The sequence below is a fragment of the Rutidosis leptorrhynchoides genome, chromosome 6, assembly GCF_046630445.1.
Source record: "Rutidosis leptorrhynchoides isolate AG116_Rl617_1_P2 chromosome 6, CSIRO_AGI_Rlap_v1, whole genome shotgun sequence".
Classification (NCBI taxonomy): Eukaryota; Viridiplantae; Streptophyta; class Magnoliopsida; order Asterales; family Asteraceae; genus Rutidosis; species Rutidosis leptorrhynchoides.
In genome coordinates, this window is record NC_092338.1 from 435,202,567 (window position 1) to 435,218,701 (window position 16,135).

The 16,135-nt window shown below is 34.7% G+C and overlaps 3 protein-coding genes across 5 annotated transcripts; 1 reads left to right on the forward strand and 2 right to left on the reverse strand.

Moving 5' to 3' along the window:
* Window positions 1-310: 310 nt before the first annotated feature.
* LOC139852304 (uncharacterized) lies at window positions 311-8,693 on the reverse strand. 2 transcript variants are annotated; one of them, XR_011761001.1, is made up of 13 exons: window positions 8,569-8,693; window positions 8,033-8,227; window positions 7,666-7,922; window positions 7,486-7,571; window positions 7,214-7,371; window positions 6,988-7,124; window positions 6,661-6,822; window positions 6,248-6,490; window positions 3,830-5,934; window positions 2,701-3,258; window positions 2,473-2,577; window positions 960-1,040; window positions 311-585 (listed from the first exon to the last, which is right to left on the reverse strand). XR_011761001.1 is itself a non-coding variant. In XM_071841575.1 (13 exons), exons 1-13 carry the CDS (start codon window positions 8,681-8,683, stop codon window positions 511-513), a joined length of 4,281 nt encoding a protein of 1,426 aa, XP_071697676.1. In that variant the 5' UTR covers window positions 8,684-8,693; the 3' UTR covers window positions 311-510. The 2 variants fall into 2 exon arrangements, 1 of the variants encoding a protein (XP_071697676.1); XM_071841575.1 differs by having other exon boundaries at window positions 2,473-2,581.
* A 1,007-nt stretch (window positions 8,694-9,700) lies between these two features.
* Window positions 9,701-12,647, forward strand: LOC139855552 (uncharacterized). Its single transcript, XM_071844786.1, has 10 exons — window positions 9,701-9,840; window positions 10,130-10,160; window positions 10,242-10,390; window positions 10,767-10,858; window positions 10,965-10,972; window positions 11,090-11,161; window positions 11,233-11,400; window positions 11,490-11,585; window positions 12,175-12,303; window positions 12,400-12,647. Exons 1-10 carry the CDS (start codon window positions 9,821-9,823, stop codon window positions 12,421-12,423), a joined length of 789 nt encoding a protein of 262 aa, XP_071700887.1. The 5' UTR covers window positions 9,701-9,820; the 3' UTR covers window positions 12,424-12,647.
* Window positions 12,648-13,211: 564 nt separating this feature from the next.
* Window positions 13,212-15,805, reverse strand: LOC139853333 (uncharacterized). Of its 2 annotated transcripts, none has more exons than XM_071842708.1 (3): window positions 15,496-15,805; window positions 14,515-14,802; window positions 13,212-14,427 (listed from the first exon to the last, which is right to left on the reverse strand). In XM_071842708.1, exons 1-3 carry the CDS (start codon window positions 15,643-15,645, stop codon window positions 13,447-13,449), a joined length of 1,419 nt encoding a protein of 472 aa, XP_071698809.1. In that variant the 5' UTR covers window positions 15,646-15,805; the 3' UTR covers window positions 13,212-13,446. The 2 variants fall into 2 exon arrangements, with proteins under 2 accessions (XP_071698809.1, XP_071698810.1); XM_071842709.1 differs by having other exon boundaries at window positions 14,515-14,835; window positions 15,496-15,610.
* Window positions 15,806-16,135: the final 330 nt, after the last annotated feature.

Sequence of the window (16,135 nt, forward strand, 5' to 3'; positions counted from 1 at the left end):
CAGCAGCAATGTTATTGAAACTGCATTTTATTTGAAACAGTGATGGTTGATTTCTTGAGGATAAAAACAAGATGGTTGCCAAATTGGAGAATGGTTAATTATACTGGGCGTTGAACGTGATTGCTCTAGTCAACTTTGGGTGGAATATGGTTTGTGCTTATTTGTACAAGTACCAAAATGTTACAAAGGCGGAGCACAGTGAAACTAATTCTAGCTAAGTTAACCTGGTGATGTAGATTTGTGTGTTGATCAAGTGTAACTGCACAAAAGCTAAAACTAGTTGCACCAACGATGAAATAACTAAGGTCAATCCCACTTGCATTAATTGAAGTTACCGTTAGTATTTACATTTCTACATGCAACTGAACGCAAAATTGGCCTTTATTGATGTGTTTATAATGAGTAAAAGAACGTGATAATTAGAAACTACGGCAGAGGTTTCTATGTAGACAGATCAAAAGAGATTACAAACAGCATAAGGAATGCACAAACCCGAAGCTATTAATCTGATCAATGAGGATCTGACGGCATACCATTCATGTACTTTGTACAGTCATAGGGTCCAAGTTGAATGGCCTTTTTCACCTAAAATCCATTACAAGAAACACATTACTATATATACAGTTGAAACTCTAAAAAAAAAAATCATCAGTAACAATAACAATAACTGCAATTTACACCCAAAGAAAATCAATTTTCATAAGTTGATGTGAAAAACGGAAAATCGTAGAGGTGGCAAAAAGGGTGGGGCAGACAGGTTGGCAAGGGTAGAGGAAGGTAATTTTCAGCAGTTGGTCCAAACGTGTAGCCCTTAACTGAAGTTTCAAACACTATATTATCAGTTTCTTTTTACTTGCTAAATAACATGTGCGTTAATTATGAACAACAACAACTATCTTGTGTTAGTAAGGTTTTATTTTAGTAGATGAAGACTAATTGTTAAGATAGTAGAGTCATACCGGAGACCATGGGCTTGGTTCAGGAACAGATTTGTCTGGAGGTGAATGTTGTACGGCACCACACTTCATGGAAAGGATTGCCTGCAGCAAATCATGCACAGGGTTGTTATTCAATTGAACTTCAAGCTATTATTGAAGTTCAAATATTTATTAAAAACAAGAAAATAGTGATTTACCAATTAAAGTAACATTTGATGGACACGGTTTCAATCAAAATAAAAAAAAAATAAAAAAAACACCATTGGTGATATATGCACTTAATCAGACTATATAAAGTTATTGATGAGAACTCAGATTAAGGAATAGGATTCAGTAAACATTATAGTAACAAGAAATTTTTTTCGGCTCTAGTTATTGAGTCGACAGCAAGCGTCGATTTATTGGCGACTTGACTGACTCTTAGAGCCTAAAGTAAATTTCAGGCAGGATTTAAAACTCATGGAAATTTGATTTAACCATTTTCATGGCGTCTCAATTTTATTTTTAATTTTATTTTATTTTTTTAAAAAAAAATTTCCTACTTATTGGCCGGAGGTCCACTCGGAAGCAATCTCTCTATCCGTTGAATAGAGAGAGGGATGACTTTCTCTACTTTTGAGAGTGTTTTCACTCTGGGTGGAGAAATGACTTGTCTTTTATTCTCGGATAGGGGAAGGATTGTCTACATATCACCTCCCCATACACCACTTACGTGGTATTGGGTTTTGTTGTTGTTGTTGTTGTTGTTGTTGTGTAAAATTAAAATGAAGTTATATATCAAAAAAAATAAAATAAAAATAAAAAATAAAAAATTCCATTCAAGGTACTAAGCATGTAATCCGATAATATTCATATGACTAAAGGAGACATGAATGAACACGAAAATACAAGAGATTTGAGTGTTAATATATCTGTTAGATTATACTAATATAACGATAACTATTTAACTCATATAGCAGGAACTGTCACTATTCCAAAGCAAATATCAAATGACGTAAGTTCTAATACAATCAAAGCAATATGAAATTAAAAAAACATGAAAGACACAATTTACTTCGTGACACTGTTCTTGTGATATAGATCATACATTTACCATGCAAAGAAAGTTCAAATTGCCTATTATAAAGAATTGGGTGCCATAAATATTCAACCCTGGCAAGGGTAATTAAAAATTTTTCCAGAAACAAGATCTTTCACATGTTAGACAGCTAGTTTCTGACTTAAAAATACTTACAAACCTTCATTATAAGACAGAAACAACATTTTTGATTAACAGGCTTAGTGGAATGTCAAGAGCGTTATAATCAGAATAATCTATAATCTAAGTGGTGCCTAATATGATAATACAAGCTACTTAATTAATTATAACCTGTGTTACATCACCAACGGTGGGTAAAGAAAAAGGTAGGATTACATAGAGATAGGGTAAGCAGAAAGATATAATACACTTTTTTAGTAAAATCCAATGTTTAGTTTAATGATTTAGAAAGCCAAAAATATTTTAAGCTTATTCTACGAGTTTCAAGCGTATTACCTCTCCAGCAGCTTCGATAGCTGCCAACCATTCATCAGAAAAGGGGACAGCATTTGGCGGATGTATGACCAAGGAATTATCTGGCCTCTTGATATTATTTGAGCTCTTGCTGACAACATAGATAATATCAAGTTTTAGATTTTTCTCCCTATATTAGTGAGAATATCAAGCTACACCAAGCTATATAAAGAAGTCAAAAATTTATAAAAATTGGCTAAAGCTACTTACATCGACACTGTTGCATCTTTATTCTTTTTGAGATCGCTCCCACTGTCAAATTCATGGTGAAAGTCATCCACCATTGGGCTGTCTTCTTCTTTAAGACCTTCAGCTGAATCTTCTTCTCCAATTCTATGTGAGCTTGTTAGCATGCTCTTATCTCCTCCAGCAACCGAGCATAATTCTGCATTGACTGAAGGGAGTGTTGTACTTGTGGTTTCCACACATGTAGTCAGCGAATTAGACTCTGAGGGGTCTTGGGCACACGATCCAGACTCTCCATTTGTGAAATAGTCGTATGTTTCAATTGGTGGCTTGATCCCAGAAAAACCTTGAAGCTCGTTAGGTAGTCCACCGACCCTTAGATCAGAAATACTTGCTTGCTCCATATGAAAAATGTGGGAACTGGCATCTGAGTTCGGTAATAGACGTCCGTGACTATTACTTTCATCTGGAACAGCAATGAAACTTTCCAAACCATTGTGAAGTTTGTCAAGATCAACAATCTTTTCAGGAGACAAACTTCGCTTCATACAGACACGATTGTTATTCGTCAAAACCTGTTCACTGTCAAGAAACATAACATGTTCACTGTCAAAAAACACGTCCAACAATATTAGGGTGCATTTGATAAAACAAAATGATTAAGCGCCGAATCGTTCAAAATCTGAATGATTCAAAGGTTCTCACTGAATTTTGGTTCTAAACAACAATAACCTGTTTGATAATCATTCTGAATGAACAATTAAATGATGTAAAATCGAGGTATTAACCTTTTAAATTAATAAATAGCAGAAAATAATTGTTTTTTTTAACGGCAGAAAATAATTGTTGGATAAGTGTTTTAGACATGATTTAAAAAGGATATTAAAGAAAATAGATGTGATATATGTTAAAGAGAGTAATTCAACTCTGTATGATTTATAATTGTTGAATAAATCAACATCATTTGTCATTTAGATTTTAAAAACAAACGCACTAAATGATAAACGGATCAATGTTGAACCATTCAATTAAGAGGCAAACAAAAGCACCCTTACTTAGAATATCAAGCTACACCAAGCTATATAAAGAAGTCAAATTTTGAAAAAGGAAGATAAATGTAACCAAGCTATATTAATTTGATGAAATTACTTACATCGACACTGTTGCATCTTTATTCTTTTTGAGGTCACTCCCATTGTCAAATTCACGCTGAAATTCATCCGATATTGGATTGTCTTCTTCTTTAAGACCTTCAGCTTCATCTTCTTCTCCAATGCTGTGTGAACTTGTTAGCATGCTCTCTTCTCCTCCAGCAACCGAGCATAAATCTGCAGTGACTAAAGGGAGTTTTGTACTTGTGGTTTCCACACATGTAGTCAGCGAATTAGACTCTGAGGGGTCATGGCCGCACGATCCAGACTGTCCATTTGTTAAAGAGTCGTGTGTTTCAATTGGCGGCTCGATCCCAACAAAACCTTGAACCTCATTATGCTGTCCACCAACAATTAGATCAGGAACACTTTCTTCTGTAAAAATGTGGGAATTGGCATCTGAGTTTGGTAATAGACATCCATGACTAATACTTTCTTCTGGAACAGCAACGAAACTTTCCAAAGCATTGTGAAGTTTGTCAAGATCAGTAATCTTTTCAGGAGACCAACTTTCCTTCATAGAGACACGATTGTCATCCGTCAAAACCTGTTCACTGTCAAGAAACACATCCAACGATGTTCTCTTTTCTTGTAGCACGTCATCAGCAACCTCTCGAGGGGATGAGCATGATACCACACTATTAAAAGTTTCTTCCTTTTCGATAACAGGATCAGAGAACTCTAGCTGTTTTCCAGATACATCACTACTATCAACCTTTTGTATCGAATGATCGTGTAATTCAGCGTCAATTGTTACATCCACCATATCTATTCCCATATTTTCCAGACACTGCGGATAACTCTCGGTACATAGAGCAATGTCCAGCACTGATTCTTGTTTAACGAGTGCATCATCGCCCCCATAAGCGGTCCCACTACTACGCTCGAACTCAGGTGCGAGACGAGAGAGGCAAGACCGGTTGTTATCATCACTCAAAGGAGAAAACTCTCTGAAACCCAACTGTAAATCTGCAAGTGATTTATCCGGAGTCAAAGCTACATCAACCCCGTTTTGTTCTTCAACTGAGCCGCTTGGTTGTTGGATAACATCATCGTTAATCTCACATGCATTGGCACATTGACCCTGTTCTTGACTGCAATTAGCAAACTGCCCTTCAGAACTGAATTGAGAATTATTCGTACTGCTATCCTGTATCGAGGATTTATTCTCGATGGATACATTTGGGTCGATGTGGATGCCTTCAACAGATGGATGATTATATAGAACCGGCGTCTCAACAGCAGTAGACAATACATCCGAACTGTCTGTATCATCATGGCCTTGAACAGTATCCATAATACAAACACAACTTTTCAACTCCATGGCATTTATATTTCTTCCATTTTGAGCTTCATCATTCAGGGAATCACTAGATGTTATGCTATTACTTACCTTTGTCTCGCTGAGAGATCTATCAATATTACATCTAGTATCAGCTTCAACTGGTTCATTATTAACATCTACAACTTCAATGTCATTTTCTTGCCCTGTTTTTTCATGTTGCACTGAAACAGAATACTTTTCCAAATCAGATTTTTCTGTATGAGACTGCTCTCTTGATGTTTGAGTCGGATCCTGCATAATGGTCGTATGACCATCCACCCGAGTCAAAATATGTTCAATAAAGGTTGATACATCATTAAGATTTTGTTGTTTGTCTTCTTCAATATGACTTGCTCTTGTTTCCTCATCACCCTTACAAGTTATCTTGTCCAATTCCAAGTTTTTGACATATCTGAGATTTTGGTTCTTTTGTCCACTGACTTTATGTAACTCAAGCCCTGAACGCCTACGTTCATATTGCACCATCATGTCTACCATTGGCTCATTCTCTCTAACTATATCTGGACTCATGTTTGAATATGGGAGCCTTTTATTAGTGTTTTCCATGTAATTAGGTGATATACTCAACCTAGAGTTACAGCAGGATGTATTAGGAGTGGCTAGTTCAGAACATATAGTTTCTTCAATGTTACTAATTTTCATAGGTGTTCTTGTTGGTACAGCTGGTGGCCTCCGCGCATCAATTTTTCTGTTAGAACTCATATTTGAGTTGGACTGTTGATTTTCCTTCCGCTGCAAGGGAACAGACTCTGAAGCTGTTGTCTGCAGTCATTAAAGAAACATGTTAATCGATTAATTATTCAGTGTTCAATAGATTTTAAATTATTTTTTTAAGCTAGAAAATTGAGAGAAACCAGAGGGTAAAAGTTGTGTCCTCTGAATTTGTGATTTTGGCGGCAAGAGAAAGGAACCATAAGAAAAGATTCGGGTAACTTTTTCCTTATATTCCAACTCAAGTCTTAAGAACCCACATAACGATATTATCCTTTTTTACAAGCTCAAGAATGCACCGTTAACGATGGAGATATTTTTATATTTTCAGCAAAGAGATACAGTTTGAAGCTAAAAAAGATACCTGGTCAAAAAACCGAAGTGATGGTGAAGGTAATCTCAGTCCTGAGGGCCTTGCAGGTTCAATATTTTGCGAATATACACCAGTATTGTAAATGTTCATATGGTGAGGTGCTGCAGGTGAAGCAGGACGATCTTTACTTTCACATATATGCAATCTATTTGAAATCATCAGATTATTACTATGTCTTTGATTATAGCAATGTCCTGAACTGTTCAGCTTAGCGGCTTCGATTGTTAAGTTGTTCTGTATGATTAGGAGGAAACAATAGGCACTCCAGTTAGTGACCGGATAGATATATGTCTAGCAACTTCAGATCCATATAATTTTATTTCATAGTTGCATTTATAGCATTTGGAAATAAATTAGACATGTTATTCTGAGAGATAAAGGTTAACAGAGGGTTGAATCTTAACCGTATTTTTTGCAGTATCATGAGCTGGATTTCTATATGCAAGAGTAGATTCCTCTAGAACCAATTGCGACCTATCTTGAACCGTTTCTGACTCATTATTAGTTGTGTCCACCTGTACTAATCGTGATTTGGTAGAGGAAGCTGCTTTAGAAGATGAGTTTGTCTGCATAACATATGCTAAAAAAGTTAAGACAATTCGGTAGATAACAATTACAGGTCCCATGGTACTGAAACACCATTTTATATAATTATACATGCTTCCAAGTATATTATTGTGTTATATGAATTAGATTTGGAGGATAGAGATTACAAGAGCCAGAGTTCTAACCAAATTTCTTAAAGTTCTTTTAGGTAGCTCTTTAGCTGACGAACTTCGGCTACCTAAACTTGTTTTCGCTTTACTTTGAGAGCTTCGCTGATTTTTTATAGAGCTTTTCAACCCAACATCCTTCTGAACATTTGTGGCTACGAGCAGAAATGAAGAACAAGGAAAAAAATCATGCAAGAAATAAACAAATAGATAAGATGTAGAATGTGTTCCTAAATACACTTACTTGATCTAGGAATCAGACTGCGCCCTAATTGGGCTGGTTTTATAGAACCTTTTGTTGTAGCTGAAATACAAGATCCTGGCTTTGACGTTGGTATTTTAGGAAGCTTAGGATCTTTGTTTGATGTTTTCAAAATGTTTGGATTTTCTGGCCTCTTTAAAGTACGAGAGTTAAGGCTCATATTCTCATAATCAACAATAAGTCAAAATTAAGGTGAAAAAAGTCAAAAAGTACTAAAAGTAAAATCTTAACTTGCTCAAGCATAACAAGGATATGATGATGCAGCGATATGCGCTGAACAGCCGCCAACCTTGGACCTAACTCTATTTGTACGATCAATTGAAAAAGCTTTGTGCGTTACCTGCAAACATTATATTCAATTATTCTAAACACATAATGGATGATAAACAGCTCTAATTAAAGGAGTCCAAACAAGAAGCAACACGTGAACATACTTTATGATGAGCTAAAGAATCGTGTTTTGCCATTGAAGAACACGTCTTCTCTCTCTTTCCCTTTAATATACAGCTTTTTCCATGTATCTCTTTAGATACAACTTCTACATTATCTTCACTGTCATTGGGCTCGAATCTACATCTGCTGGAAGAAGAACAAGATGAACTTCCTTCTTCACTCATAACAGGCAACTCCCCTCCTCGTGAATAATCATTAATTCCGGTAATCAAGGTCAATTCATAAGGATCCAGGATGCCTAACAAATGATAAAAAAAAATATTAATTGCTCATAAAAACAAGTGACTGAAAAACTCAGCAAAATAACCGTATTTCAGTTGTGAATCATAAGGAAAATTTGGGGCAAACCTTCATCGGTGAAAAAAGCTCTATCCCATGCTAAGCTTTTCCGCAAATTGTATCCAGCTCCCTTGTTTCTCGTCTTCATCGGCATAGGCTTCATGCCTAACTTTGGAACTTGTACATTGTTTGAATTAATATTCTCTTTGTTATTGGTAGCTTTGACTGATGAACTGCTAGCTTTCTCCATATCTTTCAGACTATCTGCGATAAGTACTAATCATTTTGAATCCGAACATCGACATTTTAACTTATATTTTAAACAACATACACATATATCATTTAATTAAAGAATCGAAAGTAAAAGACAAAACTAATTTGGGGGAAAAAGTGAACCCTAGCGATTATAATGCAAGTCCTAGTGAATCTATCCATTGAAGCTAACACACTAATCATATCAACTGAAGTTTAATTATTATGACAATGTAGAACATAACTAAACATAATTTCTAATTTATAAACAATGATGTGTGTATATGTAAATACGTACAAATACAAAAATATATATGATAGGATATAGATGATATAGGGTTGTGGAAACTTACTAGTCAGGAGAGGCGAAAAGGAGAAGGATGATTTGGATGGAGTTTGATTAGGAAGTGGAATAAGAGCATCATCGTCTTCTTCATCCATTTCAATTAATGGCAGATCCGATTCCATATTCGGAACCCTAATTCTGTGACTGTGTGTGAAAGTGGTTTTCAAAATACAGTATTATGTAACCGCCAAAATGATAAAAACTTGGGGGACCGGATCAGATCCGGGTATCGAGTTTCCCTTTATTTATTTAGAGACCAACAATACGATTGAATATTGAATAATTTAATTTGAATTTTTTAATAATAATAATTATTATTATTATTATTATTATTATTATTATTATTATAATACTAAATTTTAAATAAATAATAAATAATAATAATTAATACCAATTAACAATTACAAATTCATCATAAATATTAAATATAATAATAATAATAATAATTAATTATATTAATAACAATGAATATTTTAATTAATTTATACATTTATATTTTAGATTTAATTTTATATCAATTTTATATAAATATCAATAAGTAGAGAATTATGTGGTTTGCACATAATACTTGATTGGTCTCTAACGCTAACTATTGTTTGTTAAAATTCGTTAAGTGATTCTATAGGAGACACGAATGGAAGAGCATATAATGAAAACTCGTCACTTCTTGATTTTAACTCTATTAGATTGTACACTACTTTTTTATTTTTGTTGAAATTTGTCCGGCTCTTCATTTATAAAATGATTATTAACTCGTAAAATATTATATCACTAAATTTTTCAATTTAATTTAATATGATTTTTAAAGCCAAAATTAGCAGCTAATCTTGACTATTGCTACTGTTCATTTTCTCAAAATGAATATATAGATATTTAATTTAAATTATTATCTATTATTATATTATTATTACTTTTTAATAATTAATTTTTAAATAATTTTCTTTATTATTATTATTGTTATGTAATTTCATTTAATTACTCCGTAAGATTTAAGATTGTCATTTAAATGTCCGGTTTTAGATCCTCGGATTTTTTTTATTTAAATTTTTTTTTTTTTTCGCAAAAAAAGAAAAAAATAAATAAAAGTCCAGCTATAAAGTTCCATTATTGGTAATGGTCTTACACTCGACTACTCGAGTAACAACCGAATCTTAACACGAATATTACTAAGACCCTGTTTGACTACAAAATAAAGCTTCAAACTTTTTGCAATATCAATCATCTGTTTGTACATTCAAGAAAATTGTCATCTTTTTCCGATGGTTTTGATGAAAGAATTGTATCCTTTTTCCCCGCAAATCATATATAGTGTAATTTTGTGTTTTTCTGTGTTTGCTTACAAGTTTTTAAGTCATGGGTTTTCTGAATTTCTGTGTATATATATAAAGTTTAGAACTTTGTCAGCCAATAACATATATGCATAATCCCATTTTAACATTCATCATTCTAGGGTTTATTACAATGAGATTGATTTATATGATTTGTGTTAGTGGTTTGTATATTGCTTTGATTGTAAACTGTGTAAATCTTATTTGGAGTTTTCTTAATTTGCTGTTTCTCCGAAAAAGCCGGATTGTCATGCCATTGACATTAGAAGAGGTAAATTAATTGAAATTATTTGGTTTTTATGTTTATTAGGGGTAGAATTTAATGAGGCTGGTTTTTATGTGAAATTTGCAGTATCAAGTAGCTCAGACGTATGTGGTAATGAAAATGCAGCAGCAATGTACTAGCGAAACCGAAGGCGTGGATGTTTTAGAAAATCGATACTTTGAAGATGGTTTATTTGGAAAAGGTCATTACACATCGAAAATATACCGACTGCAAAGGTAGTTTAAAACGCATCCATGTGTCTTACATATTTGTTATGTTTCTTGCTAGTTAATATTGATAGCAAATAGCAATGTTGTTTTTTTTGTTAATCGATTTCTGAATCATTGTTTTGTCATTAGATGGACCTAACTGTGTATGGGGCTCAAAATAAGTTCATAACCTGTCGGCCCACCCATTTTGCCACCTCTAGTATACAACTATAGATTTATGTCCACAAGGTTATTATTGTGTTGTTATTATTAAATAGCTATAGCAATAGACGTTTGGCTCACAGCCATCTGAATCTGTGAAACTATATGCACATTTTATGTCGCCCACCTTTGGTAATAAGTCGTAAGTCAACATTATATAATGTATTGGTCAAATGTGCAGCAAGGTTCCTATTTGGCTTAGTGCGTTTGTGCCAACTCATGTCCTCACGATGCAAGAGGAAGCATGGAACGCATACCCAAAATGCAAAACAGGTTTACTCAGTTGCCTTAATAATTCCATTAGTCATATAAGTTATTTTTTATAGCAATTGTATTCACATGTGTTATTGTCTTGTGAAACTACTTGGAATACTTGCAGTAATTAAGGTAATTAATTAAGTATTGTTTTCTCACTTTACCAACTTATCTTGCTTAATCTCCTTGATCTCCGTTTAATGTTCGTTTATTTTTTTGTAACTTGCTTGTGCTTTTGCTTTTGTGCAGTGTCCATATTTTACAAGCTTTACGTTAACCATAGAAACTATTCATAGAGCAGACAATGGGCACTCGGAAAATGTAACCATAGCCTTCACCTTTAAACATAAGCATATAATTTTCTGAAGACTTAACAGCAACTATTTGTGTAGGTTCACGGTCTAAATAAACAACAATTAGACAACTGTGAGGTTGAAATTGTCGATATTGCTTCAACGTGTGACGATTATTGGAGTTATGTAATTGGTAGCAATGATGTTGACTTGTCAAAATTCCGATCAGTAAGAACCGGACGTGGCCCTCTGTTGCAGGGATGGCAGGTTGTTGTCGAAAGACGAAAGTGATTATGTTCCACTAAAAATCACCTTGTAATGCTTAAGTGGTATGATTGGATGCAATTTATTTTCAGGATCGGTGTAAACCAGTTATGACTGCATACAAATTGGTAACAGTAGATGCTCCATATTGGGGTTTTGGAAGCCGTCTTGAGCAAGCATTAATTGAGGTATTTCTTGAGTCTTAATATATTATGTATACAGTTCTAAAATGCTTTTGAATTTATAGTTCCTCCATAAATTTTCAAACTGGACGTATCGCATGTGGTTTGACATAATGTCATCATTGTTGATGCTATAAAGGTTAGTATATAGAGGTTGCTGTTTTGACCCGTTTATCTAAAGTGAGTATATTTGGTTCATATCTTAAGAACCTAGTTATAATGAAATGGGTCACATTGGTTGATTGGGACAAAAAGCGGCCAAAGTGTATTCAAATGCTTACAACCTGTAAAATCCAATTATTTAATTAAAATTTATTGTTGATAATAGTTCAAATTCTGTAATTATTTTTTGATATATCAGTTATTAATGCAATTAAAAAATGAAAAAAAAAATGACGGGTCAACATAACCTGACCCATTTTGACCTGATTAAAGACTACTTTTGTTATGACCCATAATTGTTTTGTGCCTTCACCAGACGCCGACCCGCCTGTTCTGCTAGTATATAGTGTATCATGCTTATTTCTTTTTTGTACACACACACACACACACACAATTCAATGTACGTACGTTTATGTGGACGTGTTTTTCCTAGGGTGGAAGGGCGTTGTTTCTTGAAAGCCATCGTAATTGTTTTGCTTGGGTAGATGAATGGTATGGCATGACAATGAAGAAGATACGTGATATCGAAAAACAAAGTGTTCCATTATATCATTATCATGAGGTAATCAACTAAAACTAAAATATACAAACTCGTTACGCCTTTTACGTCATGGGATCCAGGACACAAGTAATTAAAGCAAAATCTTTGCTAATGCAGGAGTCTTTCTCGAGCCCGTTCTAGCTCTTTTACTATGACACAGACCATGATCGCAGCTACCTTGTTTTATTTGACCCATGGCTCCAATTCAAGTAGGGAACAACATGCTCACGTTAGTTATGTTCTTTGTTTGCGTCGACTATATTTATCGTTTTTCAGTTTTACAAAATAAGATGTAACTGTTATCTGTGTTTATTAAGAACACATTATTCGTGGGTAAGTATTTGTATCATCGTATCATCTTCAAATTCGAAAACAAACTTGTTCTCTACGTATTATGCGATTTCCAAGTAATAAATATACAACCCCGTCTCTCAACATCCTAAGCCGCCAAATGGCACACACAACCGCCAACCACCTCAGCTCACCAGGGATCAAAACCAGTCATCTTGAACATAGGCACGGACCCATTCATTGATCCCATGGTCTCTGTCAGGGGCACCTTAGGGTGTGCAAGATAGGTCATCCAACATGCTCCAAAATTTTGAAAGAACCTAAAATTTGAAAAACCTTTATATATATTTGTTTTGCTATCAGTCCAAACAAGGTAAAAAGAACTTATGGCCCCAAAAAAACAATCTTTCTTTGACACAAATTACCCAAGTTAAAAGTCATTTTGAATTATAGATCTCGAAAACAATGATAACCACAAGAATTGTAGTGGTGGACGAGCATAATATAATGCATACCCACCTAAGAAAAACAAGTATGATGTTTTCCCGAAATAAACAAAGCAACGAATTGGAATATAATTTGAATGTTACCGCGCATAAAAGTACAAATTCATACATAACAAGCAGAATGGTTCCACAATGAGCAAAAGTGAACTAGTATTCTCTACGTCAAATCACAAAATCAGGTTTTCTCAATAAAAATAACAGATTTTGGAATGGGAGAATCGAAACTAAAACATATCGCTCCATCCAAATGTACCAAAATCATTATGACAAATCATATTGAAACTTATTACGTACTGTATATGTTAAAGCTAAAACATATGTAACTTGCTATTGAGATTGTATGGATTTTGAATATTTCATACTTGGTTTAACCGGACCATCCTCTTTGAGACCCACCTGAAGGACGAGCATTCAGCTTATCAAGCACCGTATTGAAATCAACAGTCTGTCCACTATCCTCTAGCCTCTGAATCACATTCATCATGTGCTCACCCCTGTATCCCATGCTTCCTAACTTATCGATCAGCTCATTGTATGGATGGTTACGCATGACTTGTGGTGGTGGACGAACCATCACACTACTACCACAATTTTGTTGTGGTGGCTTTGGAGGGTACCCAGATTGAGGGAGCTGACTCGGGTGGCTTGGATGTTGCGGGACCCGTCCCCCTTCAATCTCGTACGACATATAAGTATTCCCTTGCAACCCCGGCCCACCACCAACATACCCATCACCTAGTTGACCTCCAAAACCAGGCTTCAAATGCTGTGGCGGTGGTTGTGGCTGCGGCTGATTGGTCCTTCCAGGCCCACCAAACCCATATGGCATCTGCATTGGCAAACTGCTTGGGAGGGTTTCAGGGTTTACTTGTTGATAAGAGAAAACTTGAGGTGACGAGGGCCTAACTGCAGGCTGAGGTGGCGGCACCTGCGGGGCCCACTGCTGCTGATACTGAGGTTGTGGTTGTTGCTGTTGCTGTGGCTGAGGCTGACTCATTTGATAGAGTGTTTGAGTGGGTTGTGATGGCCCGGGTATATTGGGTAACTGGGCAGGAGACAAATAATATGTCGCTGCCTGTTGCTGTTGCTGAGTCATGGGTAGAGGTGCCAACTGGGCAGGGAGTGGGGCCGGTTGATGGGGAAGTGCAAGAGCTAACTGTTGATTATGCCCGTCACTTGCGTTATTCTCGCTCCGTTTAGTAACAGAAGTAGGAGTCGATGTTTCCTCGGTTTTGTGAGATTCGTGACTAAATGAAGAATCTTTTTGTGCAAGTTGGAGCTTAGCTAGTTCCTTTTGGGTATCGGAAAGTTCTTGCTTATCTCTTATGATTTGTATGGATCTATGAACCTGCATCAATAATCATGCATGGCAAGTATTTTATCAACATGATTTGTTACCATATCTACTCATATTGCCATATATATCTTTACCTACCTCTTGAACATGCTTCTCCAAAAACTTAAGCTTTGCCTCTGACTCTCCATGATCACGAGCTAGATCAGAACGTATCTCCCCAATAGATTTATCAACATTATAACAATATAACTCCAACTGCGACAAACGAGAACTAAGTCCCTCGAGAAAGCGCATAATATTTTCAGTATGTTTCTTCATGGATCTCTCTACAGAATCAATAATTACATCTTGGCTACCAGAATCATCACGCAAACTATAAGAAGTATGGAATCCAGATGGTCTACTCATCCTACTTTTGTTATATTCCTGTTGTGCCATCCAATACAGTCGGCATTAGCACTATAAAAGCCCGTATAAGTTAATTAATATTAATAACAAGCTCCAAAATAAAACCAAAATGTCAACAAAATGTACTTTCGAATAGTATCTACTTAAGCCTAATATACACAAAAACACACTATTGTTTTATGCCAGATACAAATAAAACTATGTGGTAAGACTAGCATTAAACATAACATATGTTTGAAATATGCAATTTACATCTAACAGAAGCTTCTACTACACATGAAACCTACACTTTAAACACATTCAGTCAAGATATAGTTAAGTGCCTGCTACAAAAAAAAAATAAAAAAAAAAAATAAAAAAAAATAATAATAAAAAATGCTACTTGTTAATACAATAATACATATTTTGCATCACCAAAATCCTCCCTAAATTTGTCACCATAAGAGCAATTTTCTCCTGAAAGCTCACCATGTAAACTCATAATTACTGTAGTTTATATAGTGACGTAAGCTAAATACAGATAGATACTGAATATATATTATTATGTGCTGTCAATAAAATATACGCAGCAGATATATTGATAGGCTAAACAAAAGTCCAATAAAAAAAGTGTAAATAAATAAATCAATCCAATATTATTTGTAAAATAACAAGCCCTAAACTAAAGTCGCAACAGTTGGATGGAACATAAAAAGAGAAAAATAATAAAACCTTAGATGAATTAGTAGCAATGGCGTTTGAATCAGAGTGAGTTGTTGTTGTTCCGTTGTGATTGTTTTGTTGATTTGTGTAATCTTCGTAAGAACAAAGGATATCGTCTGATGAAGCAAAATCGAATCCTTTTGATGATCCTGAATCCATATATTTTTCGAGGATTTTAACAATATTAGTTGGTCATTCGATCGATCGTTTATTATATGTATAAAAAAAGAAATAAAAAGGATGATTAGGATTTTTAGGGTTTTTAAGATAAAGATAGTACTGGTAGTAGTAAAAATTGCTTTCATAGGATGATGATGAGTTCGTTTCGTAGCGTGAGATTTGGCGAACCGTTTTGTTCATTACGAATATTTTATTGCGGAGTATTTTAATTTGACAAAATTACGACCTTGATCCATAAACTTTGTATTAAATAATCTAGGTGGATTTTAAACATTTTTTTTACTTTGTTGAACTCGAATTATTATATTATTTCACGGATGATTCTAACGCCAACGATCATTAGTATTTCTCCTCTAACTCAACACGTGTACAGACCAAGTGAAGGTATTTTTGTATTTTCAAGAGAAAATTGGATAAATGGTCCCTGTGGTTTACATGAAATGGGGTAAATGGTCCTTGATGTTCATTT

Bases quoted from the DNA above. Each gene is read 5' to 3' on its own strand.
- LOC139855552 (XM_071844786.1), top strand. From the start codon at position 9,821: ATGGTTTTGATGAAAGAATT. The intron at 9,841-10,129 runs GTATCCTTTTTC...TCTCCGAAAAAG, and splicing joins ATGGTTTTGATGAAAGAATT to CCGGATTGTCATGCCATTGA. The intron at 12,304-12,399 runs GTAATCAACTAA...TTGCTAATGCAG, and splicing joins CATTATATCATTATCATGAG to GAGTCTTTCTCGAGCCCGTT.
- LOC139852304 (XM_071841575.1), bottom strand. From the start codon at position 8,683: ATGGAATCGGATCTGCCATTAATTGAAATGGATGAAGAAGACGATGAT. The intron at 5,935-6,247 runs GTATCTTTTTTA...TAATGACTGCAG, and splicing joins CACTTCGGTTTTTTGACCAG to ACAACAGCTTCAGAGTCTGT. The intron at 586-959 runs GTATGACTCTAC...AATGGATTTTAG, and splicing joins AACCAAGCCCATGGTCTCCG to GTGAAAAAGGCCATTCAACT.
- LOC139853333 (XM_071842708.1), bottom strand. From the start codon at position 15,645: ATGGATTCAGGATCATCAAAAGGATTCGATTTTGCTTCATCAGACGAT. The intron at 14,803-15,495 runs GTTTTATTATTT...ATGGCACAACAG, and splicing joins TTGCTACTAATTCATCTAAG to GAATATAACAAAAGTAGGAT. The intron at 14,428-14,514 runs GTAGGTAAAGAT...TTATTGATGCAG, and splicing joins TGGAGAAGCATGTTCAAGAG to GTTCATAGATCCATACAAAT.